At 69.1% G+C, this 24,976-nt stretch overlaps 1 protein-coding gene across 1 annotated transcript in view; it reads left to right on the top strand.

The window, feature by feature from the left end:
- Positions 1 to 689: 689 nt before the first annotated feature.
- Positions 690 to 24,976, top strand: part of NPR2 (natriuretic peptide receptor 2) — a 54,916-nt gene continuing 30,629 nt past the window's right edge. The window contains 6 exon segments of the mRNA XM_089779547.1: positions 690 to 862; positions 864 to 1,129; positions 1,132 to 1,239; positions 1,242 to 1,418; positions 1,421 to 1,480; positions 21,787 to 21,971. Coding sequence (XP_089635673.1) covers positions 798 to 862; positions 864 to 1,129; positions 1,132 to 1,239; positions 1,242 to 1,418; positions 1,421 to 1,480; positions 21,787 to 21,971 — 861 coding nt within the window. The 5' untranslated portion in view covers positions 690 to 797.

The raw sequence follows: 24,976 nt of genomic DNA, 5'->3' as shown, positions 1-24,976 counted from the left end.
GCCCACCGCCGCCACTGCCAGGCCTGAGGCTGCAGCCGGCACACAGAAAGAGCCTTGGAGGCGCAGCTCCGTGGCCTGCCCCGGGGGAGCAGCTCTGTAGATCCCTGTGCCTGTTCGCGCCCACCGGCCAGCGCCACGGCTTCTCGCAGCGGAGAAGGGACTGCTCAGCTTCTCTGCAGACCCAGGCACCAGGAGACCTCCTGGCCAAGTGCACAGGGAGCAGGCTGGACCCCCACCCCCATCAGCGGAGAGCCTCTCCAGCCCCATCTCAGGCCCCCCACCTGCCCCAGCGCACTCCCGTGCCAGCCACCCTAAAGCACATGGGCCAGCAGCTGGTTGGGGGAGGTCCCAGCTGTGCCCTGGGCCTGGGAGCAGCAGGCGGCCTGGGTTCCTGGGGAGCCGAGCGGGAGGGTGCTGTGGAGGGGCCACCGGACAGGCTGCCCGCAGGAGACCCATGGGCCACGGCTCCTCCCAGCGCCCGCAGGCTGGCAGGGGCCAGGCAGCGTGTGGGGGTGTCCTCCCCCGGGCCCTGGACTCTGGCCCCCGAAGGGAGGACGGGCGCTCGGCCTCCGGGACCGCCAGGGCCCGGGAGCAGCGCTCGGCGGCCCCCGATCCCGCCGCCGCCCGCGCCGCGGCCTGCGGGCGGCGGGGGCGCTGGGCGCACGCGGGCGCAGCGCACCGGTCACGTCCGGAGGGAGGCGCAGGGCAGCGGGCCGGGGCCGGGGCCGGGGCCGGGAGGCGCCTCGCCCGGGAGCGCGGCGCAGTCGGGAGCCAGCCGGAGCCCGCCGGGCCGCCCCATGGCGCTGCTGCTCCTGGCCGCGCTCTGCCGCGCCACCGCCGGCGCGCGGCCCGAGGGCGCGAACCGCGGCGGGCCTGAGCCTGGCCGTGGTGCTGCCCGGGCGCGTGAGCTGCGCGTGGGCCTGGCCGCGCGTGGGCCCCGCCATCGGGCTGGCGCTAAGGCACTGGGCGCGGGGAGCCCCCGCTGCTGCCTCGCCCGCCCGGCCGCCGCGGCTCCACTTCCGCAGCTCCGAGCTGGAGGGCGCCTGCTCCGAGTACGTGGCGCCCCTCAACGCCGTGGACCTGCGGCTCTGCCACGACCCCGACGTGCTCTTCGGGCCAGGCTGCGTCTACCCGCCGCCTCCGTGGGCCGCTTCGCCTCACTGGCGCCTGCCGCTCTGTCGGCGGGCGCGGTGACCGCGGGCTTCAGCCGCAAGCAGGAGCACTACGGCACCGACGCGCACCAGGCCCTCCGCGCCCCCAGCTGGGCGCTTTCGTAGCGCAGCTGCACGCGCGCTTCAACTGGAGCGCGCGCCGCGCTGCTCGCGGACCACCGCACGGACGGCCGGCCTACTGCTTCACCATCGAGGCGTGTTCCAGGCGCTGCAGGAGAGCGCCCAACCTCACCGTGGGCTCCCAGGTCTCGCGCCCGAGGAGGGCGGCGCCGACGGCGCCGTGCACTTCCTGCGCGGCAGCGGCCGCGGTGAGGACGAGGCGCAGCGCGGAGGGCGAGGTCTGCGCGCGGGGACGGGGGCGGCGCGGAGGGGCAGGGGGCAGCGCGGAGGGGCGGAGGGTCTGCGCGCGGGGACGGGGAGCAGCGCGGAGGGGGCGAGGGCGGGGGCGGCGCGGAGGGGGCGAGGGCGGCGCGCGGGGATGGGGGCAGCGCGGAGGGGGGCGGGGTCTGCGCGGGGATGGGGGCAGCGCGGAGGGGCGGAGGGTCTGCGCGCGGGGATGGGGGCAGCGCGGGGGGGCGAGGGGGCGGACTCGGGGCGGCACCCCCGTGTTGCTCTCTGGGTGGGCTCTCAGGGCGCGCAGCTCTTTGGAAATCGGGCTGGGTATCCGCGCAGAAGACGTCTCCGGCGCGGAGGAGCCTCGCTGCCGGCCCAGGGGATTCGCCCGGAGCCCGCGCCCTGGAACTCGCCCCCCAGCTCCCATCAGGCCCCGGGCGGATGAACTCCCGCGGCGCTGGGCGGGGAACACCGGGCCCGGGCCCGGGACTCGCCGCGAGGGCGGCTGTGGGGCGGGGGGTCGCGGCCCCCGCCGGGTAGTGAGCAGGCGGAGAGCGCCCCGGCGGGTCCGGCCAGGGAAGGAACTTGCCGGTGACTGACCTGCAGCCCCCCCGCCCCCACGAGCGCTGCAGCCTGGCCTGGGCCCGCAGCTCCTGGCTCTGGAGAGCGCGTGTCACCCCCGCACCTGGGCTCTGGGCGGCGGGCGCTGGGCTCCTGGGGGCCGGGCGGCTGCAGAGACCCCGGGCGAGGGCGGGCGATGGAGGCAAGGCCGTGGCCCCGGTGGGTGTTTGGCTCGGAGCGAGCCCTGGCAGGTGGGGCGGGGCAGAGCCGGTCGGGCACACGCCGCTGGGCCGGGCCGGGCTTCCGAGGGGCAGCGGGCTGGAGCCGCAGAGGGGCCCCTGGCTTTCCCGGCAGATGGAGGGAGCTGGGATCCCGGCCCAGGAGGGGCCGCCCTGCCGGGGTGCTGGCGCGGCGGAAATGGAGGGGTTGCAGGTAGCTGGAGCCCAAGGGCAGCCCGAGGCGGCTCCTTGTTGATGAGAAGGGGTTATTGATTCCGGAGGCGGCTGCTGGCTAATGGATTCTGAGACGCTGTGTCATTAGGACGGGCAGGGGGCCGGGGCTGTGGAGCCGGCGGGGCTGCGGGGCGGGGCCCTCGGGGACTCGCATGGCTCCCTGCCCGCCTGCTGGGAGAAGGGGCCCGGGCCCGGGGCTGCCGTGACCTGGTCCTCAGGGCCTCGCATCCCTGAGCGCAGCCCGGAGGCAGGGCGGGGCTCTGGGGCTCGCAACAGGCAGCTGCTGGGCCAGGCAGAGGCGGGGGTGGGAGGGTCACGGGCGGGCGCAGGGAGGGGTCCCTGCTCCAGACATGCTGGAGTGCTTTGTACAGGTGGCAGCAGCCAGCCTGGTCCCAGCCGCGCTAGGGGTGGGGAGACGCCCGAAGACCTGGGCTCCCTCGGTTCCTGGGGACGCGTGGCCCAGGCAGATGTGTCAGCGGCGCCCAGGCTGGTGAGCGCCTTGTGGGGCCCGCAGGCCTCTGCTTGGCTCCTGGGCCTGAAACAGCCTGGAGGAAGCGCTGGGGCTGAGGCGTGGGCTGGGGTTAGGGTTCAGGAGAGCAGCCCCTGCCCCGTGTCCCCGAGCTGCTTGGTCCCCTGCCCCGTGTCCCAGGCAAATCAGCCCCCTGCCCCGTGCTCCCAGGCTTAACTTGGCCCCCTGCCCCCGTGTCCCCGAGCCCGCTTGGCCCCGCTCTGCCCCGTGTCCCCGAGCCCGGCAGCCCCCCTGCCCATGTCCCCGAACGCCGTCCCCCTGCCCGCAATGTCCCCAGGCACAGCGGTCCCCTGCCCCAGTGTCCCCAGAGCCGCTGGCCCCCCTGCCCATCCCCGAGCCCCGCTTGGCCCCCCTGCCCCGTGTCCCCGGGCAGCGCCACGGCCCCTCTGCCCCGTGTCCACCGGGCAGCCCCCGTGTCCCCCGGGCCGCCCCGCCCCGTGTCCCCGGGCCGCTTGGCCCCTGCTCCTTGTTCCTGGGCCGCCAGCCCCGTGTCCCCGAACCCCTTGCCCCTGCCCCGTGTCCCCAGGTCGCTTTGCCCCCTGCCCCGTGTCCCCGGAGCCGCTTGGCCCTGTGTCCCCGGGCAGCACCGCACCCCCTGCCCCGTGTCCCAGGAGCCGCTTGCCCCATGTCCCGGAGCCGCTTTGCCCCCTGCCCCCGTGTCCCCCAGGCCGGCAGCCCCTGTGTCCCCGGGCAGCTGGCCCCCGTGTCCCAGGCCGCTTGGCCCCCCCTGCCTGTCCCCTGAGGCCGCTTGGCCCCGTGTCCCCAGGCCACTTGACCCTGTGTCCCCAGGCTGGAGTTCCTTGCTGGGCTCTGGCTGGAAGGCCAGGGAGGCAGAGCAGGTGGGTGCGTCTCCCCCAGCAGCAGGGCCATCAGGCCTGGGGTGCTACAGTGGGGAGTCAGTCCCATGCTCACTGGGAGCAGCCCGGGCCGGCTCCACCTGCCTTGTGGCTGGGCTGCCCTTGCCCCAGGCTCTCGCCAGGGCCGGTGCTGTCCCCATGGGGTCAGGCCTGGCGGGGCGGTTTGGCTCAAGCCTGACACAGGTGCCTCCCCGGGGGTTGTGCTGTGGGTCTGGGGTCCCCGGGGCGGGGGGGGAGCAGTGTGGCCCAGGCTCTCGGCCAGGCGGGGAGGGGAGCAGTGTGGCTTCCGGCTCTCGGCCGGGCGGGGGAGGGGGAGCAGTGTGGCCCAGGCTCTCGGCCGGGCGGGGGAGGGGGGGCGGTGTGGCCCAGGCTCTCGGCCAGGCGGGGGAGGGGGGAGCAGTGTGGCCCAGGCTCTCGGCCGGGCGGGGGAGGGGAGCAGTGTGGCCCGGGCTCTCGGCCGGGGCGGGGAGGAGCAGTGTGGCCCAGGCTCTCGGCCGGGCGGGTGGGTTTGCTACCAGGGTCTGGCGTCTCCCCGTCCCGCTGCGCCTGGCTCCCGTCCCTCCCCGCGCTGCGGGGCGTGGGCAGTGTGTGCAGGGTTTTGGCCACAGCTGCCTGTGACATTCCTGCTGCCGCTTGCTCAATGCTGGGCTCTCTGCCCTACGGCCTGGGGGGATTGCAGCCAGAGAGAGAGAGAGAGAGAGAGAGCCGCAGGCAGGGCTGGGTGGGGGGGGTCGCGGAGAGGCCAGGTGCAGGGGTGAGGTGGAGTGGTGCAGCGAGGGCGGTGGGGTGGGGGTGGGCCAGGCCATGGGCAGGGCTGGGTGTGGGGTGCAGGCGGGGGTTGCAGCGGGGGGGCCGGGCCGTGGGCAGGGCTGGGTGTGGGGTGCAGGCGGGGGTTGCAGCGGAGGAGCCATGGGCAGGACGGAGTTGGCGGGGGCGCGGGGCGGGGGGTTGCGGCGGAGGGACGTGGGCGGGGCTGGGTGCGGGCGCGGGGCGGGGGGGTTGCAGCCAGGGGGCCGGGCCGTGGGCAGGGCCGGGTGCAGGCGCGGGGCGGGGGGTTGCAGCGGGGGGGCGGGCCGTGGGCAGGGCCGGGTGCAGGGCGCGGGCGGGGGTTGCAGCGGGGCCGGACGTGGGCAGAGGGCGGGTGCGGGGCGGCGCGGCCGGGGCGGGCCGTGGGCAGGGCCGGGTGCGGGGCGGCGGGCGGGGGGCTGGAGCCGCGGGGAGCCAAGCGGAGTCTCAGAAGCAAGCCAAAGGAGTCTATGATCAAGACGAACCCATCATAACCAAGGAGAACAGGTCAAATAATGAGGGCTAGACACATAGACAGGAGCAGATCTGAAGCCAGTGGGGAGCTGGAGCGTAGACAGAGCCGATCTGAAATATGAAATGAGAGCTGGAGCAGATACCAAAACTATAGATCTTAATATGAAATAGAAGTCCTAATAGAGCAGACAAATGGAGCAGAAATGATCAAAACATAACCAGGAGCCAGACGTCATCAAAACAGATCAAAATATGAAGCCAGAAAACTGGAGCATGAACAAGCCAGATCTGAAGCTATGTGAGGATACATGATGCGGGAACGAACCGTAAACAGGAGCAGATTCAAGCTTCAGCGGGGGCTGGAGCAGGCAAGACAGATCTCTGAAGCCAGATAGAAGGCTGGAGCATGAACAGGAGCAGATGCCAAGCCATGAAGCGGGGGGCTGGAGCATGGTAGAGACGGAGTGCGGGAAGCCTTGAGCGGGGATTGCAGCGAGGAGGCCGTGGGCAGGGCCGGGTTGGGCGCGGGCGGGGGCGGGCCGCGGGCAGAGGGCCGGGTGCGCGGCGGGGTGGGCAGAGGGAGCCGGGCCGCGTGGTAGAGCGGGTGCGGGGCGCGCGGGCGGGGGGGGGGCTGGAGCCGGCGGGCAGGGCAGCCGCTCTGTTTCCAATTAGCTCTGGGCGGCGCGGGGGCCGGGATCCAGAGACCTGCACATTCCTGCCGCTGCACTGCACAAACCCCCACACGGCCGTCCCCACCCCCCGCGTGGAGCCTGGGTGCTTTGGCCTGTGCCAGGCTCTGCCCCGCGGGCGCCGGGGCCCCCAGCCAAGGGGTGGCTCTCCAGCAGGCTGCCCAGCGCTCCTCTGCCCCACACAGAGGCCACAGAGCAGCCAGGGCCTGTGTGGGGAGCTTCCCTGGAGGGAAGGCCCTGGGCTGGCGGGAGCTCCGAACTAGCTGCAGAGGTGGGGAGGGAGGCTGGCTGCGGGGGGCGGGGGGCTGGCTGCAGAGGTGGGGGGAAGGGGGCTCGCGGAGGGGGCGGGGGCAGCTGGCTGCGAGATGGGGGAGGGGGCTAGGCGGGGGGCTGGCGGAGGGCGGGGGAGCTGGCTGAAAGTGTGGGGGAGGGGGCTGGCGGAGGGGCGGGGAGCTGGCTGCAGAGGTGGGGAGGGAGGCGGCGGAGGGCGGGAAGCTGGCTGCAGACGTGGGGAGAGGGGCTAGCGGAGGAGGCGGGAAGCTGGCTGTGGAGGGGTGGGAGGGAGGGGCTGGCGGAGGGGGCGGGGAGCTGGCTGCAGAGGTGGAGGGAGGGGGCTGGCGGAGGGGGTGGGGAAGGAGGGCTGGCAGAGGGGTGGGGGCAGCTGGCTGCAGAGGTGGGAGGAGGGCTGGCGGAGGGGCGGGGGGAAGCTGGCTGGACGTGGGGGGAGGGCTGGCAGAGGGGGCGGGGGGCAGCTGGCTGGGAGGTGGGGGGAGGGGGCTGGCTGGAGGGTGGGGGAGAGGGCTGGCAGAGGAATTGGTCTGAGCAGAATCCTCGGGAGACCCTCAGCGCTTCCCACCGCCGGGGAATCTCCACCCTAGACCTGCCCCTGCCATGGGCCCATTGCTCCTCGCTCTCCCCATCCCTCGCTTCTAAGGACGCCAGCCTCTGGGCCCCCGGCAGGGCCTGCTGCCAGCCCAGCCTGGCACTAACAGCTTGTTGTGCTGGGGGGTGGGGGTGGGGTGCGGTTTGTACTGTGGCCTAGGGAGGCCTTGGGCAGCCTGCGCCCCAGGGGGTCTGTGGGGCGTGAGTGCGTTCTGTGCGGTGCCCTGTGCAGGGCGCCAGATGCGGCTGGCGTCCGTCCGCTTTCCCTCGCCGTCACCGCACTGGCTGCGTGAGGGGTGCCTGCTGACTGCACCCGCACTGACTGTGGGAGCCGGGCGCTCCCTCTGCAGCCGATCACAGTGCTGCTCCGGGTTCAGCCTTCCCCCGCATGTTCTAGGCCGCGTGGCGCGGGAGCAGAGCCTGCCTGGCCGGGACGGCGTCTGGGGGTAGGACAATCGGCAGCCCTGCGGTGAAGGAGAAGGGGCACTCGCTGCCTCGGTTGCCCAAGCCAGCTGCCTCGGGAAGGGAAAGGTTGCGAGCCACTGGCTAGAACGCCGAGCACTCGCTGGCTGCTTGGAGTCAGGCCTGGCCCAGCCTGTTTGCGCTGAGGTAGGGTGGCCCAGGAAGGGCTTAGGGCGAGGGGGTGCCTAGGGCCCCATGCTGCAGCCCGGCAGGAACATTTGGGTTCCGCTGTCAGTCCGATCTCTGGGGCAGCGCAGGGCTCGGGGGGCGCGGCGGCCGGCGCTAGCACGGGGTTTTGTGAGTTTGGCCGTTAAACTGCAGAGCTCCAAGCACATTCAAGGCAAGACTGATCCTTCTTTTGCGCTTGGCGCTCCTATGGAGCCAGGATGGCCGTCAGTCTGCACAGCCAAGCGCAGCGACCCGGCAGTCGGTCTGGTCGCGCCCGCAGGCGGCTGCTGCGCCGACGGATGGGCGCAGCCGCGCCTTGCTCGGGGCCCCCAGCTCCCTGCTTGTGTCTGCGTGCTCCAGACCAGTTGGTTGGGACGTTCATCCCGGAGTTAGCACGGGACTGAAAAGCGTTTATTTCCGTGTCGGGGCTGTTCCTTCCACCTGTAACACTCTGACGAGTGGGCTCTCGGGCGATCGACGCTCCCCCAGGCAGGCGGGGGCCTCGGGCGGTTTGTGCTGGCGCCGGGTCTCTCGGCCGGGGTGTCATCACAGTTAGCCCAGCTCGCTGAGCCTGTGTAGACAGTGCGGAGTCCGCGCAGGCGCCCTGTCGGCTCGTCGGGGCACTCCGATGCCAGGGTACGAGAGTCAGTCGTTGCTGCGCCGTTTCACACCCCAGTGCTGGCGGGCGGGGCTTCCGGCGGGCGTGTTCCGGTTCCCGGTGGCTCCTGACCTTTCACACCAAGGACCCGCAACCGCCTTCCAAAGCTGCTTGCGGACCGGCACGGGAGTGTTTGCATGTGGATTGTACTGAATTTGCATATTCCTTGGGTACTTGGAGAAGAGTCACGTGGTACCTTGTTGCGTCTGCGCGCACAGTCCGTGTGGCTGCCAGTCGCACTGGGCCAGGATGTGGCTAGAGCAGCCCAGCCACGTTCCCGTGCCGGAGCAGGAGCCCGGATCCATGTGGCTCCGGGTGGCTGCAGGCAGAGCAGTCGGCTGAGGGGCCGGGAGGCGCTGGACGGCCGTGCTGTGGGTGGAGATGGGGGGCTCAGGGGGCCGCACGTCCAATCCACGGGGCCCTGGTCAGTTACCCGAGGCCGCCTGCTTCCCCCTCACCCCATGGGGCTCAGGGCTTCCCTCCCCCACCCTGTGCAGCTGCTTCTGGGGCCGGGGCAGCCGCTGTACACTGGTCAGGAGGTCAGCGGTGCGCGCCGTGCTATCGCTGGCCACTAACCCCTGCTGCCCCCACCCGGCCATGAACCCCCTGCACTGCCCCCCCACCCGGCCATGAACCCCCCTGCACTGCCCCCACCTGGCCATGAACCCCCCTGCACTGCCCCCCACCTGGCCATGAACCCCCTGCACTGCCCCCCAGCCATGAACCCCCCTGCACTGCCCCCCACCTGGCCATGAACCCCCCTGCACTGCCCCCCCAGCCATGAACCCCCTGCACTGCCCCCCACCCGGCCATGAACCCCCCTGCACTGCCCCCCACCCGGCCATGAACCCCCCTGCACTGCCCCCCACCAGCCATGAACCCCCCTGCACTGCCCCCCACCCGGCCATGAATCCCCCTGCACTGCCCCCCACCCGGCCATGAACCCTGCTGCCCCCCACCCCCATGAATCCCCCTGCCCCCCACCCAGCCATGAACCCCCCTGCACTGCCCCCCACCCGGCCATGAACCCCCCTGCACTGCCCCCCCCCCCCTGGCCATGAACCCCCCTGCACTGCCCTCCACCCCCTTCAGGCTCTGGGCTCCCCTCAGCACATACCCCCAGAGCACGGAGCTGGCTCGGCTTCCGCGCCTTCCAGCTTTCGGCTCCAGCGTCCGCCCCTGCTCCCCCTCCCCCGCTGCTCCGCCAGCCGGAGGCCAGTCCGTCCCTGGCCCCACTTCTCTTTGTCCTGCAGCCCGGCTGGGTCTCATGGGTGGCCCCGGCTGCCAGGGCCTGAGCATCGGCCACTGTCTGCGCCTGGCAGCCGCTCGCAGGCCCACCTGCCCTGCAGGGCCCTCTGCAGCGATTCCCCCTTACCTGCCCCCTGGCTAGGTGAGGGAAACTGAGGCACGCACAGTAGTCAGACCATTAACAACATCCCCACTTCCTCACAGATGGGGGAGGTGCGAGGGTTGCCGACTGTCGGAGTTTCTGAAAACTGCCCCCCCGTCAGAACAAAAGCGCCAAACCCCAAAGCAGGGGGCCCTGGGGGAGCAGCGGGGAGTCACCCTGCTCTGGTGCTGGGCACCATTAGCTGCGCCCTGGGCTGTGCTGAGCTGGGCCCTCGGGAGAGGCCTCCAGCTGCTGCCCCTGCAGCCGCGGGTACCGAGCGCTACTGCCCGCGGCAGCACCGGGCCCAACCGGCCTTGAAGCACCGAGAGCCCTCCCCCCTCCTCCGCCGGCTGCACCTGCCCCTGGCCTGCGGCACAGAACAGTCCTGCGGCCCCTGGAGAGGAACAAACGTGTCACGAGCTTCCCCAAGGAGGGGCTGTTACGGGCCCACACCACACTCAGCGGGGTGGGGCCCGGCCGGCAGAGGGGGAAGGAATAGTCAGTCTCGGTGCCACGCCAGCTGCAGGGGTGGTGCGCAGTGCGCCCGTCCCCGCTGTGTGGCGCTCGGACAGAGAGGGAAGGAATAGTCAGTCTCGGTGCCACGCCAGCTGCAGGGGTGGTGCGCAGTGCGCCCGTCCCCACTGTGCGGCGCTCGGACAGACGAGGAAGGAATAGTCAGTCTCGGGACGCCAGCTGCAGGGGGGGGGGGGGGGGGTGGTGCGCGGTGCGCCCGTCCCCAGTCCGTGGGGCTGGCAGGCAGCCGCCCGGCCAGCCAGTGTCTCCTTTGTGCTAGGACTCAAACACCATGGAGACGCAGTTCGGTCCTGGGCACCTGCGTTTGGTTCGTGGGATTGGCCCCGGAGGGACTGTCCAGATTGGCCAATAAAGGAGCATGAGAGCGGCCAGACTGGGTCAGACCAACGGCCCATCCAGCCAGGGTCCCCGTCTGCCACCACCCCCCCCCCCCAAAAAAAAAAAAAAAAAAAAAAAAAAAAAAAAAAAAAAATGGCCAGCGCCAGGTGCCCCAGGGAGGGATCTGCCAGGGGAATCCTCACGTGATCCTTCTGTCACCCACCTCCAGACAAACAGAGGCCAGGGACCCCATCCCTACCCAGCCTGGCTCACAGCCATCGATGGACCTACCCTCCAGGAACCTATCTAGCTCTTTTTTGAACCCTGTTCAGTCTGCAGCCTTCACCACTGTGACGGCGCGTTAGAGTTCCCCGTCTCCTGCACTGAAATGGCACAAACAGACTGCACCAGCCGGTGGAACCAGAGAGTTGTGCCTCTCCAGGATGCAGCACAGCACAGATGTAGTCTGGTCACAGAGCTGGGCTGGATGCCTCAGGCCCCCTTGAGTTGGGGGAGACTGGGCCCCAAACTCCAGCTCCTCTCCTAGGCTGTCTCCTCCATCCTCCCTGGGAACCGCCAGCAGCCAACTAACTCCCTTCCAGCCCTGCCCCCAGCCAGGGCAGCATTCCTGCTCCTTTGTTCCTCTCCATGGGGGTGTCAGCCACTGGTTCAACAAGTTTGGCAACCATATGGCCTAGTGAGGTTTCCCCTGCTGGGTCTTGTGAACAGCAGAGGTCACCACATCCAGCAAGTACCCCACTACGTCTAGCCACACATCCTCCGGCAGGAGTTCCACAGGTTGACTGTACGCTGAGTGAAGAAAAACTTCCTTTGGTTTGTTTTAAACCTGCTGCCTGTTCATTTCATTTGCTGACCCCTTGTTCTTATATTGTGGGTATAAATAAACGTTTCCTTATTCACTTTTTCCACACCAGTCATGATTTTATAGACCTCGGCCAGATCCCCCTTAGTCGCCTCTTTTTAAGCTGAAAAGTCCCCGTCTCTTTAATCTCTCTTCATACGGGCCCTGTTCCAAACCCCTCATCAGTTTTGTTGCCCTTTTCTGAACCTTTCCAATGCCAAGAGATCCTTTTTGACATGAGACCACATCTGTGCACAGGATTCCAGACGTGGGCGTCCCAGGGTTTTATGCAGAGGCAGGGAGATATTCTCTGTCTTGTTCTCTGTCCCTTTTATAATGATTCTTAACGTTCTGTTTGCTTTTGTGGCGGCCGCTGCGCAGCGGATGTTTGCAGAGAACGCTCCACAGCGACTCCGAGATCTCTCCTGAGTAGTTGGAGCTGAATTCGTCCCCATCGTGTTGTCTGTCGAGTTGGGATTCTGTTTCCCAATGGGCATTACTTGACATTTCATAGAATCACGGATCACTAGGACTGGCAGGGCCCTGAGCGATCGAGTCCAGTCCCTGACCCCATGGCAGGACCCAGCACTGTCTAGTTCAGTGTTTCCCAATTGGATTTGGCCGAGGAACCTTTTCAGCTTTTCAAAATTTGGTCGAGGAACCCCTAGGCTTGTCAAACAAAAAAACAAAAAAAGGGTGGGAGTGGGAGTGGGGTGGGGGAGGAGAAAGGGACCCACAGTTCATGAAATTCCCATTCCTTCCCCAAGACACCCCCATCTCCCTTCTATGAGGCCTCATCCGCTCTGGTCCCCTCCTCTCCATCACTTGCTACCCCCAGCCCTTATGCCTGTCTCAACCTAGTGAGTGAGGTGTGGGGTGGGAATGAGGGATTTGGGGGTGGGAAGGGGTGAGAAGTACAAGCTCCGGGAGGGAATTTGGATGCAGGAGAAAGGGCTGTTGACTCAGGGAGGGAGCTCTAGGCTGGGGAGTGTTGGGTTCAGGAGGAAGGTTGGGGTGCTGAGCAAGCCAGGGCTTGTGGATATGAGAGTGCAGGAGTTTGGGCTGGATATGTGAGGGACTCAGGGCAAGAAGTTTGTGAGTATGATGGGCTCAGGACACAGATCTGTGATGGGTGGATGGTGGAGGAACGTTGTGGCAGAAGACTGAGGCTGTGGGGGTGCAGGAGTGTGGGGGTGTAAGAGGCTCAGGACGGGGGTTCCAGTGTATGACAGGCTCAGGTTTGGGGTCAGGTGGTGCAGGAGTGTTATGATGTTGCAGTGAAATGGGGGTTTGGTCCCAATTGGGGGCTTCATTTTTAAATAAAATATTCTGTCAAACTCAAAAGGTTTAGCATTGTCTTTATCTGGGAGAGGGGGAGGAACCTGTTTTGAGTCAAAGGTCACTGACCCACAGAAAAGTCAGTTAGGGCCACACAAGTGAGATGCAAAAAAAACAAAAAAAAGCTCCTCCCCAAACCCCCAAGCCTCACTAATGTGGTCCCAAATGTGCTGGTGGGGGTAGGGGACAGAGTGCTAGTGGGTACTGGGGCTGGGGAGAGGGTGCTGTTGGGTGGAAGGATGCTGGCTCAGGTGGCAGGGTGCTGGGGCAGGGTGCTGGGACAGGCAGGTGGCAGGGTGCTGGGGTCAGGGACATGGTCCTGCTGGGCACTAGGGTGACTGGCAGGGTGCTGGGACAAGGAACAGGGTGCTGCTGGGTGCTAGCGTGGATGGCAGGGTGCTGGGGCTGGGGCCAGGGCCAGGGTGGTGCTGAGTCCTGGGGTGTGAGGCAAGGTGCTGGGGCCAGGGCGGTGCTAGGGTGGATGGCAGGGTGCTGGGGCTGGGGCCAGGGCCAGGGTGGTGCTGAGTCCTGGGGTGTGAGGCAGGGTGCTGGGGCCAGGGCGGTGCTAGGGTGGCTGGCAGGGCTGCCAAGGAGCGGGACAGGGAGGGGGTGCAGGATCTGGGAGGGAGCTGGGGGGCGGAAGGGGACAAGGTCTGGGCAGGGTGCAGACCAGATAGGCAGGGTGCAGAAGCAGGCTGGATGTAGGGTGTCTGGCTATGAGGGAGGGGGCGAGGAGGGGACTTGGGTGGGAGTTGGACCTCCCTGATCTGGCACCTCTAGACCTGACTGGTCCCAGATGAGGAATTTTTGGACCAGGGAGGTCATTTCAGGGCTCCTGGTCCCCCCTTCCCCACTAGGCTTCTTTGCACCTCTATCCCCTGCAACCCAACAGAGCTGCCCACCCCCGCTGGCTCCCTGCACTTCCCCCCAAAACCACCCCCACAATCCAAGGGAGCAGCACCAGTTCCCTGCAGCCCCTCCCAGCCCAGCTGAGCTGTGTGCCCTCCCCCATCCACCTCAGCCCAGCTGAGCCCTGCACTGGTCCCCTGCCTGCCTCCCCCACAGCACAGCTGAGCCCCGTTTGCAAGCCCCTCAAAACTGCTGAGCCAAGAGCCGATTCCCTGTCCTCCCCCTTGAGTCTAGCCCCGGTTCCCGGCACCTCCCTCCTCCTGCAGCCAAACTGAGCTACACACACACACACACACACACACACACACACACACACACACACACACACACACACCACCCCCCCAACCCCCCCACTGCCCAGCCCAGCCCCCAGACCTCCCCACTCTGCAACCCAGCTGAGCTCCATTTCCCTGCACCTTCCCCCAAGCCATGCAGACATGCTGAGCCAGGTGCTGATTCCCTGCCCCTGCCTCCCTCCCTCCCCTTGGCTGTGTCTACACTGGCGTGATCTTGCGCCAAAGCGGCCGCTCTTGCGCAGAAATGTGCTGCCTGTCTCCACTGGCCGTGTGTTCTTGCCAGTGCACTGACGTTCTCATGTATGAAATCAGGGCTTCTTGCCCCAGAACGACGATGCTCCCGCTCAGGGATAAGCCCTTTTGAGCAACTGTTCTTGCGCAAGAGGCCAGTGTGGACAGGCAACAGGAATTTCTTGAGCAAGAAACCCCTATGGCTAAAATGGCCATCGGCACGTTCTTGGGCAAGAGAGTGTCCACACTGCCATAGATGCTCTTGTGCAAAGCCCAGCTCGCACGTGGAGGAGTGGACGTGTTCTTGCACAAGAAACAACCAGTGTGGACGTAGCCTGAGAGTTTCCTCACGTGAGCAAACTGAATTTTGTGTCGTGCACCAGTCCTGAGTTCATGTGGCTTGTTTGGATGTGCCACCCACGTTATTGATAAATATTTGTAACCCTCTACCTTTTCCCTCTGCCGCCACGTCAGCTCCCCTGGTGCCTGCTGCCCCCGACTCCGCACCCTCCTCTGCTGTCCTGACTCCTGCCTTCTCACTGCCCTCAGCCCTCCTGCAGCCTGCCCCCCTCCACCAGCCCTTCTCTCCCCCTGTGCCCACTCTCCAGTAGCCCCACTCTGATCAGGTGAGCTACCCTCCTCATCCCCTCTTCTAACACCTCCCTCTGCACACCTGCCCTGCCTCTCTCCTCTGGTGCTGGTCCCTCCCCTGGGCAGGTGTCTGCCCAGAATCCCCCGGCACCTGCACCTTCCCTTACCCCCTGCACCCTCCTGGTGCCTCCCCCTTCCCTCACTGCCCCTGCCCCCTTTCCTCCATTTCTCCCTGATGCCCACCCCTCACCACCCTCTGCCCCCATTCCCCTCCTGCCCCTGTGCCCTCTCACATGCCTTGTTCCATCCCAGCCTTCTTCATGCCCACCCCTTCTTTCAAGCCTTCTCCCCAGCACCTCCCCTCACCCCTCTAGCCCCCAATGCCCTTCCCCTCTCCCCTCCCAGCATCACCCTGTCCCCCTGCCACTGACACCTCCCCTCCTGCCCTTTTCCTCACTGTCTGCGCTTGGCCCCCTGGCATTTGTCTCTTCTCTACCCTGTCCCTTCGGTGCCTTCCGCTTCCCCTCCGCCTCCGCACAAGCACCTCCCTCTCCCAGCCCTTCCCCTTTCTCTTCCTTCCCCTCCCCTCCCCCTCTCCTCCCTCTCTCCCCCTTCTGCCTTCCACTTTGTGGGGCCAGAGTCTGTGCTCTGTCCCCGGACTCCGAAGCCGCAACTCAGCCATGCGGCGGCGCAACACAGCGCCCAGCAAGTTTAAAATCCGGGGCTGTGACGTTATGTCACGTCCGGGCGTCTCCCCACCCACTGGTTTGAGCACGCTGCGCAGGGCGGCAGCAGCAGCCAGACAGGGGGAGCTCAGGGAAGGTTGCGCACGGCAGGGACGGGTCCAGGGTCCAGGGTCCAGGGTCCAGGGACGGGGGAGAGGCGCTCTGGGGCCGGGCTGGGAGGACGCGCGCGGGGTCAGGACCAGCTCCAGTTCCAGATATTGGTGGAGCACGGGCACCACAAGCTGTGACGGCGCGTTGGGGGTCCCCCATCTCCTGCACCCCCAAAATGGCACGAACAGACTCCCCCAGCCAGTAGAACAGAGGAGTTTATTGCTTCACCAGGATACAGCACAGCACAGATGTCATCTGGTTCCAGGGCAGGCCTAGGATGCCTCAGCCCCCTTGATATGGGGGGGGTCTCGGCTTCTAAACCCCCCAGCCTGTTGCTGAGGCTGCTTCCTCCATCCTCCCAGACAGAAACTAACTCACCCTCCTCCAGCCCTGCCCCCCAGCCAGGGCAGCATCCCCCTTCCTTTGTTCCTCTCCATGGGGGGTGGCTGGTCAGACCTGTTGAGAGACCCTTTGCATAATGGCTCATGGCCTGTCCTTCTGGGCTGTGGTACCAACGGCAGCCAGTGGGGGTTCCCCCCAGAGCCAGCAGCATAGAAGCCAGCCAGGTACCCCCACTGCGTCACAGTTCTCCCCCCTCCGAGAGCGAACTGAGCAGGGTCACTCCGCTCATGACCTAGGGAAGTTCGGGTCCTCTGTGTGGGAACCCGCCCTGGGGACTTGGGCGCTCCCCTTGACTCGGGCCGGCCGTGGCGAGGCCCCACATGAGCTGGTTCCCTCTGTCCACTCGCCACCCCGCTCCAGGGCGACTGGCACAGGCCTGTCCTTGGGGGTCACACCCACCCTTCCGCTGGCCTTGATCTCTGGCCAGGGTCTCTCGGGCCGGGGCCATGAGCCCAGTGAGCCTTCTCTGGACAGCCAGGGCGGCTTCCACCCCCGATGCTCCATCCAAGGAGGTCTTCCCCTCCCATAACTCTCTCAGGAAACCCAGAGGGTCCTCTATCTGGGGTAGGGACCCCCAAGCTGCTTTCCTCCTGTCTTGGGCCTTCCCGCCCCTCTGGCAGGAGTCACAGGACCGGCAGTACCGCTGCACGGCTGTAAAGATTCCTGGCCAATAGAAGTGCTGGAGCAGCCTCAGCCGGGTGCTCCGGATCCCCCGGTGGCCCCCAACGGGGACGTCGTGGGCCAAATACAGCAGCTTGAGGCGATACTTTTGGGGGACGACCAGCTGCCGCTGGACCCCCCCATGCCCTCACCTTCCTGGGGGAAGCCATTCCCGGAACAGGAGTCCACGCTCCCGCAGGAATCTCTCCTGGCCACCTCTCCCCCGGGGCTGAGCTGCACGGAGGCCAGCCTGGTCCCTCAGCCTCTGCAAGGAGGGGTCTGCCTGCACCTCAGCCTGGAATTCAGCTGCTGAGGCAGGGATCGGGACCTGTCCCCCACCTTTGCCCTGGCTGGACCCCGTGTCCACTGGGATGGGACCCTGAGGACGCTGCCGCGAGTCCTTCCCTGGACCCAGGTTGTCAGCCCCTCGCTGGCTCTGGCTCCGGGTGGTGACTAGAGCCCGCTGGGATTCATGGGGCCACTCCTCTAGGTCATTCCGCATCAGCACGTCGGTGGGCAAGTGCGGGTGCACCCCCACTTCCTTGAGAATGAGGAGTAACGGTAGTTCGGAATAGGAAGCCTAGTTCAAACTACCTAGTTCAAGCCCCGTGTAGCCGCGCTGCACGGGGTTCGAAACTGAGGGATTTAAAAATGGCGGCTCCCCGCTTATGCAAATGAAGCCTTGGAAATTCAAATCCCGGGCTTCATTTGCTAGTGCGGTATGCCTACATTACCCCCGCTAGTTCGAACTGGGAGGGTAGTGTAGACAGACCCTGAGTTTGGGGAAATCTCTTCTCAGGCTGCTTTGGTCTTAACTTCCTTGAGCAGTTTGGTTTCATCTGCAAATGTTGCCACCTCGCTGCTGTGATGGCGCGTTGGGGGGTCCCCGTCTCCTGCACCCCGAAATGGCACAAACAGACTGCACCAGCCGGTGGAATAGAGGAAGTTTATTACCTCTCCAGGATACAGCACAGCACAGATGGAATCTGGTCACAGAGCTGGGCTAGGATGCCTCAGGCCCCCTTGAGATGGGGGAGACTGGGCCCTAAACTCCAGCCCCTTCCCCTAGGCTGTCTCCTCCATGCTCCCAGACAGCAACCAACTCACTCACTTCCAGCCCTGCCCCCCAGCCAGGGCAGCAGTCACCTTCCTTTGTTCCTCTCCATGGGGGATGTCTGGCCACTGGTTTGCATAGTGACTCATCCTGTTTTGCTGGATCGTGGTACCCACGGCAGCCAGTGGGGGTTACCCCAGAGCCAGCAGCATAGAAACCAGCCAGGTATCCCCACTACGTCACACTGCTCACCCCTTTCTCTAGGTCATTCCTGAGTATCCGAGGCCGCGGGGCCTTGGCACGGAGCACGCTGGTGGATGGGCAGTTAAAGGAGCCGTTGATGTGCTTGTGTCCTGTGGTGCTGTCTCGTGTGTAGCTGTGTGGGCAGAGGGGCTGGTTGCAGTTGGGGTCCTGGATGCGCATGGTGCGTGGGTGCTGGGCAGTCTGAGGTTGGGGGTGTCTGTGGGGAGGACTGGCCTGTCCCCCAAGGCCTGTGAGAGCGGGGGGTGGTTTCCAGGACAGGCTGTGGATTGTGGATAATGCCTGGGGGGGTTGACTTGTGGCTGGGGGGATTCTGTTGGTTTCTCTTGGAGTAGTTCCTGTCTGGGTACGTTTTTGGCTCCGTGGATGTTTTTCACGTCTCCGGGTGGGTATTTCCGGGTGAGGAATGCTCGCCAGAGATCCTGTGGGAGTTTGTCTCTGCGTGGGACTGGGGCAATCCGGTTGTACCGTGGGGCCTGGCAGTGTACAATAGATTGAGGAATGTGTCGGGGATGGAGGCGTGTAGGTCGGCAGGTTTCCGGTACAGGTGGTGGAAATGAGTCGATTGTGCACTTGTACTGGAGGGTCAAGGGACGTGGGTCTCTCGTGTGGACTGGTCAGGCTGAGCTTGCTGGAAGTTGTTGAAATCCCTGTGGAATTCTTCCAGGGTCCCCGCGGGTCCGTGCGGCGCAGGTGTCACCACCGTAGCGTAGGTAGAGGACAGGGGCTGGGGGAGACCTGAGGAAACGTGCAAGGTCAGCCATAAAGAGGTGGGCATCGTGCGGGGGTGGGGTGCGGAGGGTGCACCGTTGGGTGGATGTGGGTGCAGAGTGAGGATGTTAAATATCGGTTAATTGACTAGTCGCCTGGTGGATGGAATTTCCGTCGACTCGTCGAAAGCCCTGGGACGCCGGGGGGGGGGGGCTGTCTGCTCTGTAACCCGCTGTCCCCACCTGGGTGCACTTCCCACTGACTCGCCCACATGTTACTGGCCCAGACACCTAGTCCCAGCCTGGGCAGGGAAGAGAGACAAGGGAGGGAGGCGGAGATGCCACCTGGCTGGGGGCGGGGCCTGGGGCGGGGCAGTCGGAGCGTGGGGAAGCACGGAGGAAGGAGACTAAAAGCCAGTACGGGGTTCAGGGGCCTGTGACCCCGCCCCCCAGGGCACTAGGGCCTACATGAAGCCTGCGCTGGGCTGGATCTCGGAGAAGCAATCAGCCCATGTCTATGCTACTGGCTGGCAGAGTCCCCTCTGGGGTGCAGGGTCGGGCTCCCCACGCGCTGTCACAAGGCCCTTCCGCATTCCCCCTGTGAAATGTACGAAGGCCCCAGCTGGCTCTTGTACGTTTCACAGCAGAAGCGCAGGCTAGCGAGGGACTTGAGTGAGTCAGAGTCCCCCGCTGACCCCGGGCTCCAGGGAGCTGCTTGCCCCCAGGCTTGCGCGCCCAGCTGACCCCGGGCTCCAGGGGGCTGCCCCTTTGAAACGCGCCCAGCTGACCCCGGGCTCCAGGGAGCTGCCCCTTTGAAACGCGCCCAGCTGGCCCCGGGCTCCAGGGAGCTGCCCCTTTGAAACGCGCCCAGCTGACCCCGGGCTCCAGGGAGCTGCCCCTTTGAAACGCGCCCAGCTGACCCCGGGCTCCAGGGAGCTGCCCCTTTGAAACGCGCCCAGCGGACCCCGGGCTCCAGGGAGCTGCCCCTTTGAAACGCGCCCAGCTGACCCCGGGCTCCAGGGAGCTGCCCCTTTGAAACGCGCCCAGCTGACCCCGGGCTCCAGGGAGCTGCCCCTTTGAAACGCGCCCAGCTGACCCCGGGCTCCAGGGAGCTGCCCGGCAGCGCCCCAGCTGACCCCGGGCTCCAGGGAGCTGCCCCTTTGAAACGCGCCCAGCTGACCCCGGGCTCCAGGCTGCCCCTTTGAAACGCGCCCAGCTGACCCCGGGCTCCAGGGCTGCCCCTTTGAAACGCGCCCAGCTGACCCCGGGCTCCAGGGAGCTGCCCCTTTGAAACGCGCCCAGCTGATCCCGGGCTCCAGGGAGCTGCCCCTTTGAAACGCGCCCAGCTGATCCCGGGCTCCAGGGAGCTGCTGCCCCTTTGAAACGCGCCCAGCTGATCCCGGGCTCCAGGGAGCTGCCCCTTTGAAACGCGCCCAGCTGACCCCGGGCTCCAGGGAGCTGTCCCTTTGAAACGCGCCCAGCTGATCCCGGGCTCCAGGGAGCTGCCCCTTTGAAACGCGCCCAGCTGACCCCGGGCTCCAGGGAGCTGCCCCTTTGAAACGCGCCCAGCTGATCCCGGGCTCCAGGGAGCTGCCCCTTTGAAACGCGCCCAGCTGATCCCGGGCCCAGGCGTGCGGCGCTGCTGCTTTGAATCCCCCCCCGCCTTGCTGCCTCTGTCGGACAGAGCAGTGTTTCCCGGGCGGTGTTCCCGGAGCCCCGGCACCGCAAGCGGAATTCCATTGCAAGAACATTTCATGGGTTAAAAAATAATCATTCAATCGAAGCCTTTCCGAGTTGTATTGAAAACAATTTCCGCGTGTTTGCCACGTGAGTGTCGCTGTGCCACACCCGAGCCACGCGGGAGTCGCTGCTCAGCGCCGCGCGCAGTCAGTCGTCGGGGCGCCTGCTCGTTACCCCGTCAATCCCGCCCTCGCTCTCAGGCGCGGATCACGTGACACGCTCACGCCCTTGTTTATTATTATCCTCCCGTCCGTGCGCTCTCCTTCCCCAATCCACGGGTCAGACTGTTCTCAGGGGTCCTGCAAATTCTTCCGAGTTCCAAAGGGTCCCGTGGCCGAATAAACGTGGGACACGCGGCGCTAGAGGCAGCGAGGAGGGGCGGGGAAAATCGACTAGTCGACTGACTGTCCAGTAACTAGTCCTTACCATCCCTAGTGCACGGGGGTGGGGCGCCCGCGGGGGAGGGGCCGGTCTGGCGGGGCGCCCGCGGGGGAGGGGCCGGTCTGGCGGGGCGCCCGCGGGGGAGGGGGCCGGGCCGGCGGACGCTGAGGCTTTCTGTGGGGCGCGTGGTTGCCAGATGCAGCAGGCCGGGTTGGCAGGGAACCTCCTCAACTCACCCCGGCAAGGAGAGAGAGCCCGGGAGCCGGCGACGTGGGACGTGGGCTCGGCCGGGGCTGGGCAGACTCTGGGCTCCAGCCACGTGTTCCACGGGGAGCGGCGGGTTCGCCGGGTCCAAGGGGAGGTGGCACTTGAACCCAGCTGTGCCCGTTGGAGCCGGGGGACAGTGGGAGCTCTGCGGCCCACCCGGTGCTGCCCCCAGCACCGCCCCACCCCCCGCCCGGCGCTGCCCCCAGCACCGCCCCACCCCCCGCCCGGCGCTGCCCCCAGCGCCGCCCACCCTCCACCTGGCGCTGCCCCCAGCATCGCCCCGACCCCCACCTGGCACTGCCCCCCAGCATCGCCCCGACCCCCACCTGGCACTGCCCCCCAGCCCCCGCCCCGCCCCACCCCGGCCTGCCCCCGCTGCCCCCGCCCCGCCCCTGCCCGGCGCTGCCCCCAGCACCGCCCCGCCCCCACCCGGCGCTGCCCCCAGCACCGCCCCACCCCCTGCCCGGCGCCGCCCCCCAGCGCCCCCACCCTCCACCTGGCGCTGCCCCCAGCACTGCCCCGCCCCCACCCCCGGCACTGCCCCCCAGCACCGCCCCCGCCCCCACCCGGCGCTGCCCCCAGCACCGCCCCACCCCCGCCCGGCGCTGCCCCCAGCGCCGCCCCCCCCACCTGGCGCTGTCCCCCAGCATCGCCCCGACCCCCACCTGGCACTGCCCCCCAGCATCGCCCCGACCCCCGCCCGGCGCTGCCCCCAGCACCGCCCCGCCCCCGCCCGGCGCTGCCCCCAGCACCGCCCCACCCCCTGCCCGGTGCTGCCCCCCAGCACCGCCCCGCCCCGCCCCCGCCCGGCGCTGCCCCCAGCACCGCCCCGCCCCCGCCCGGCGCTGCCCCCCAGCACCGCCCCCGCCCCCGCCCGGCGCTGCCCCCCACCGCCCCGCCCCCGCCCGGCGCTGCCCCCCAGCATCGCCCCGACCCCCCATCTCCTCCCCCAGGGACTGAAGCTGCCCCGTGTTTCCCCACAGTGATCTACATCTGCGGCCCCCTGGCGATGCTGCACCGGATCATGCGGGCGGCCCAGCGGGAGAGCATGACGGACGGTGACTACGTCTTCTTCTACGTGGACGTGTTCGGGGAGAGCCTGCGAGCCGGCGCCAGGCCCTGGCAGGACGGGCAGAGTCAGGACGGGGCCCTGCGCCAGGCCTTCCAGGTACCCAGCCGGCCCGGCCCCGCACACGGCCCCCAGATCCAGAGCGGGGCCTTTGGGTGCCCGTCCCGGCTCCCCATGAGGCGCTGCTGCGGCGCCAGCTGCTTCCGGCGCACGGTGGGAGCCGGGGCGGGTCTGCAGGGCCCAGCCGGGCGCTCCACACGGGCCAGAGAAATGGAGATTGCCCCCAGGGGCCCTTGGCCCTGCCCCCGCCTCCTGCCTGGAGCAGGTCCCTGCAGCCCTGTCCCCCGGCGCGCGAGGCCCCCCCCGTGGCCGGGTCCCCCCGCGCGAGGCCCCCCCCGTGGCGTGTGCCGGCGCGCGAGGCCCCCCCCGTGGCCGTGTCCCCCGGCGCCACGGGGCCCCCATGGCCGTGTCCCCCGACGCGCGAGGCCCCCCCCCGTGGCCGGGTCCCCCGGCGCGCGAGGCCCCCGTGGCCGGGTCCCCCGGCGGCGGGGCCCCCCGTGGCCCTGTCCCCCGGCGCGCGAGGCCCCCCCCCGTGGCCCTGTCCCCCGGCACGCGAGGCCCCCCCCCCGTGGCCGGGTCCCCCGGTGCGCGAGGCCCCCGGCGCGCGAGGCCCCCCCCCGGCCCTGTCCCCGGCGCGGCGGGCCCCCCCCCGTGGCCCTGTCCCCCGGCGCGCGAGGCCCCCCCCCCCCCGTGGCCCTGTCCCCCGGCGCGCGAGGCCCCCCCGTGGCCGGGTCCCCCGGCGCGCGAGGCCCCCCCCCCCCCCGTGGCCGGGTCCCCCGGCGCGCGAGGCCCCCCCGTGGCCGGGTCCCCCGGCGCGCGAGGCCCCCCCCCCCCGTGGCCCTGTCCCCCGGCGCGCGGGCCCCCCCCGTGGCCCTGTCCCCCGGCGCGCGAGGCCCCCCCCCGTGGCCCTGTCCCCCGGCGCGCGAGGCCCCCCCGTGGCCCTGTCCCCCGGCGCGCGGGGCCCCCCCGTGGCCCTGTCCCCCGGCGCGCGAGGCCCCCCCCGTGGCCCTGTCCCCCGGCGCGCGAGGCCCCCCCCGTGGCCCTGTCCCCCGGCGCGCGAGGCCCCCCCCGTGGCCCTGTCCCCCGGCGCGCGAGGCCCCCCCCCCGTGGCCCTGTCCCCTGGCGCGCGGGCCCCCCCCCGTGGCCCTGTCCCCCGGCGCGCGAGGCCCCCCCCGTGGCCCTGTCCCCCCGGCGCGCGAGGCCCCCCCCCGTGGCCCTGTCCCCCGGCGCGCGAGGCCCCCCCCCGTGGCCCTGTCCCCCGGCGCGCGAGGCCCCCCCGTGGCCCTGTCCCCCGGCGCGCGAGGCCCTCTTTAGCTCTGTCCCCCATGTGTGACACCCGCCGTAGCACTATTCCTGGCACGTGCATGGACCCTGCAGCCTGCGCGACTCTCATGGGCCAGAGGTGCCCCCGGGAGAATTTTGTTGAAGGAATAAAAGGGGGGCGAAGTTGCTGAGCGGGCGGCGCTGGCCGGGGCCGGACACAGACCCGCCTGCCCGGATCGGGGCCAGGCCTCGCTCTGCGCCCCCGCCCCGATTCCTGGCCGCCCGCTCCCCGCGGCCTCGTTCCGTGTGCGGGGGGTGGCCCGGCAGGGAGCCCCGCTGTCCTGAGTCACCCAGCGCAGCGGGCAGGGCCCCCAGGGTCACATGGCCCAGCCAGGCTGGAGTAACCCCCCCCCCCCCCGGGCCCAGCCGGGCTGGAGTAGGGCCCCCGGGCCCAGCCGGGCTGGAGTGGGCCCCCCCCGGGCCCAGCCAGGCTGGAGTAGGGCCCCCCCGGGCCCGCCAGGCTGGAGTAGCCCCCCCCCCCCCGGGCCCAGCCGGGCTGAGTAGGCCCCCCCCCCCCCCGGGCCCAGCCGGGCTGGAGTAGCCCCCCCCCGGGCCCAGCCGGGCTGGAGTAGGGCCCCCCCCCCCCCCCCCCCCCCCCCCCCGGGCCCAGCCAGGCTGGAGTAGGGGCCCCCCCCCCGGGCCCAGCCAGGCTGGAGTAGCACCCCCCCCCCCCCGGGCCCAGCCAGGCTGGAGTAGGTCACCCCCCCCCCGGGCCCAGCCAGGCTGAGTGCGCACCCCCCCCGGGCCCAGCCAGGCTGCAGTAGCACACGCCCCCCGGGCCCAGCCAGGCTGCAGTAGCACGCCCCGGGCCCAGCCAGGCTGGAGTGCCCGCCCCCCCCCCCGGGCCCAGCCAGGCTGCAGTAGCACACGCCCCCCGGGCCCAGCCAGGCTGCAGTAGCACACGCCCCCCCCCGGGCCCAGCCAGGCTGCAGTAGCACACGCCCCCCCCGGGCCCAGCCAGGCTGCAGTGCCCCGCCCCCCGGCCCAGCCAGGCTGCAGTAGCACACGCCCCCCGGGCCCAGCCAGGCTGCAGTGCCCCCACACCCCCCCGGGCCCAGCCAGGCTGCAGTAGCACACGGCCCCCCCCGGGCCCAGCCAGGCTGCAGTAGCACACGCCCCCCCCCGGGCCCAGCCAGGCTGCAGTAGCACACGCCCCCCCCCCCGGGCCCAGCCAGGCTGAGTGGCACCGCCCCCCCCCCGGGCCCAGCCAGGCTGGAGTAGCACCCCCCCCGGGCCCAGCCAGGCAGATGGGCCCCCCCCCCCCGGGCCCAGCCAGGCTGCAGTAGCACACGCCCCCCCCCAGGGCCCAGCCAGGCAGTGCCCCCCCCCCCCGGGCCCAGCCAGGCCCGAGCCGGCCCCCCCCCCCGGGCCCAGCCAGGCCAGTGCCCCCCCCCAGGCCCAGCCAGGCTGCTCCAGCCCCCCCCGGGCCCAGCCAGGCTGCAGTAGCACACGCCCCCCGGGCCCAGCCAGGCACAGGTAGCACACCCCCCCCCCCAGGCCCAGCCAGGTGCAGTAGCACGCCCCCCCCAGGCCAGCCAGGCTGCAGTGCACACGCCCCCCGGGCCCAGCCAGGCTGCAGTGCACACCCCCCCCCGGGCCCAGCCAGGCTGCAGTAGCACACGCCCCCCCCCCCGGGCCCAGCCAGGCTGCAGTAGCACGCGCCCCCCAGGGCCCAGCCAGGCTGAGGTAACACCCCCCCCCCCCGGGCCCAGCCAGGCTGC

The sequence above is a fragment of the Pelodiscus sinensis genome, chromosome 6, assembly GCF_052426305.1.
Source record: "Pelodiscus sinensis isolate ZL-2025 chromosome 6, ASM5242630v1, whole genome shotgun sequence".
Classification (NCBI taxonomy): domain Eukaryota; kingdom Metazoa; phylum Chordata; order Testudines; family Trionychidae; genus Pelodiscus; species Pelodiscus sinensis.
The sequence above is the reverse complement of the archived record's forward strand: the minus strand, read 5'-3'. Positions and strand labels throughout refer to the sequence as shown.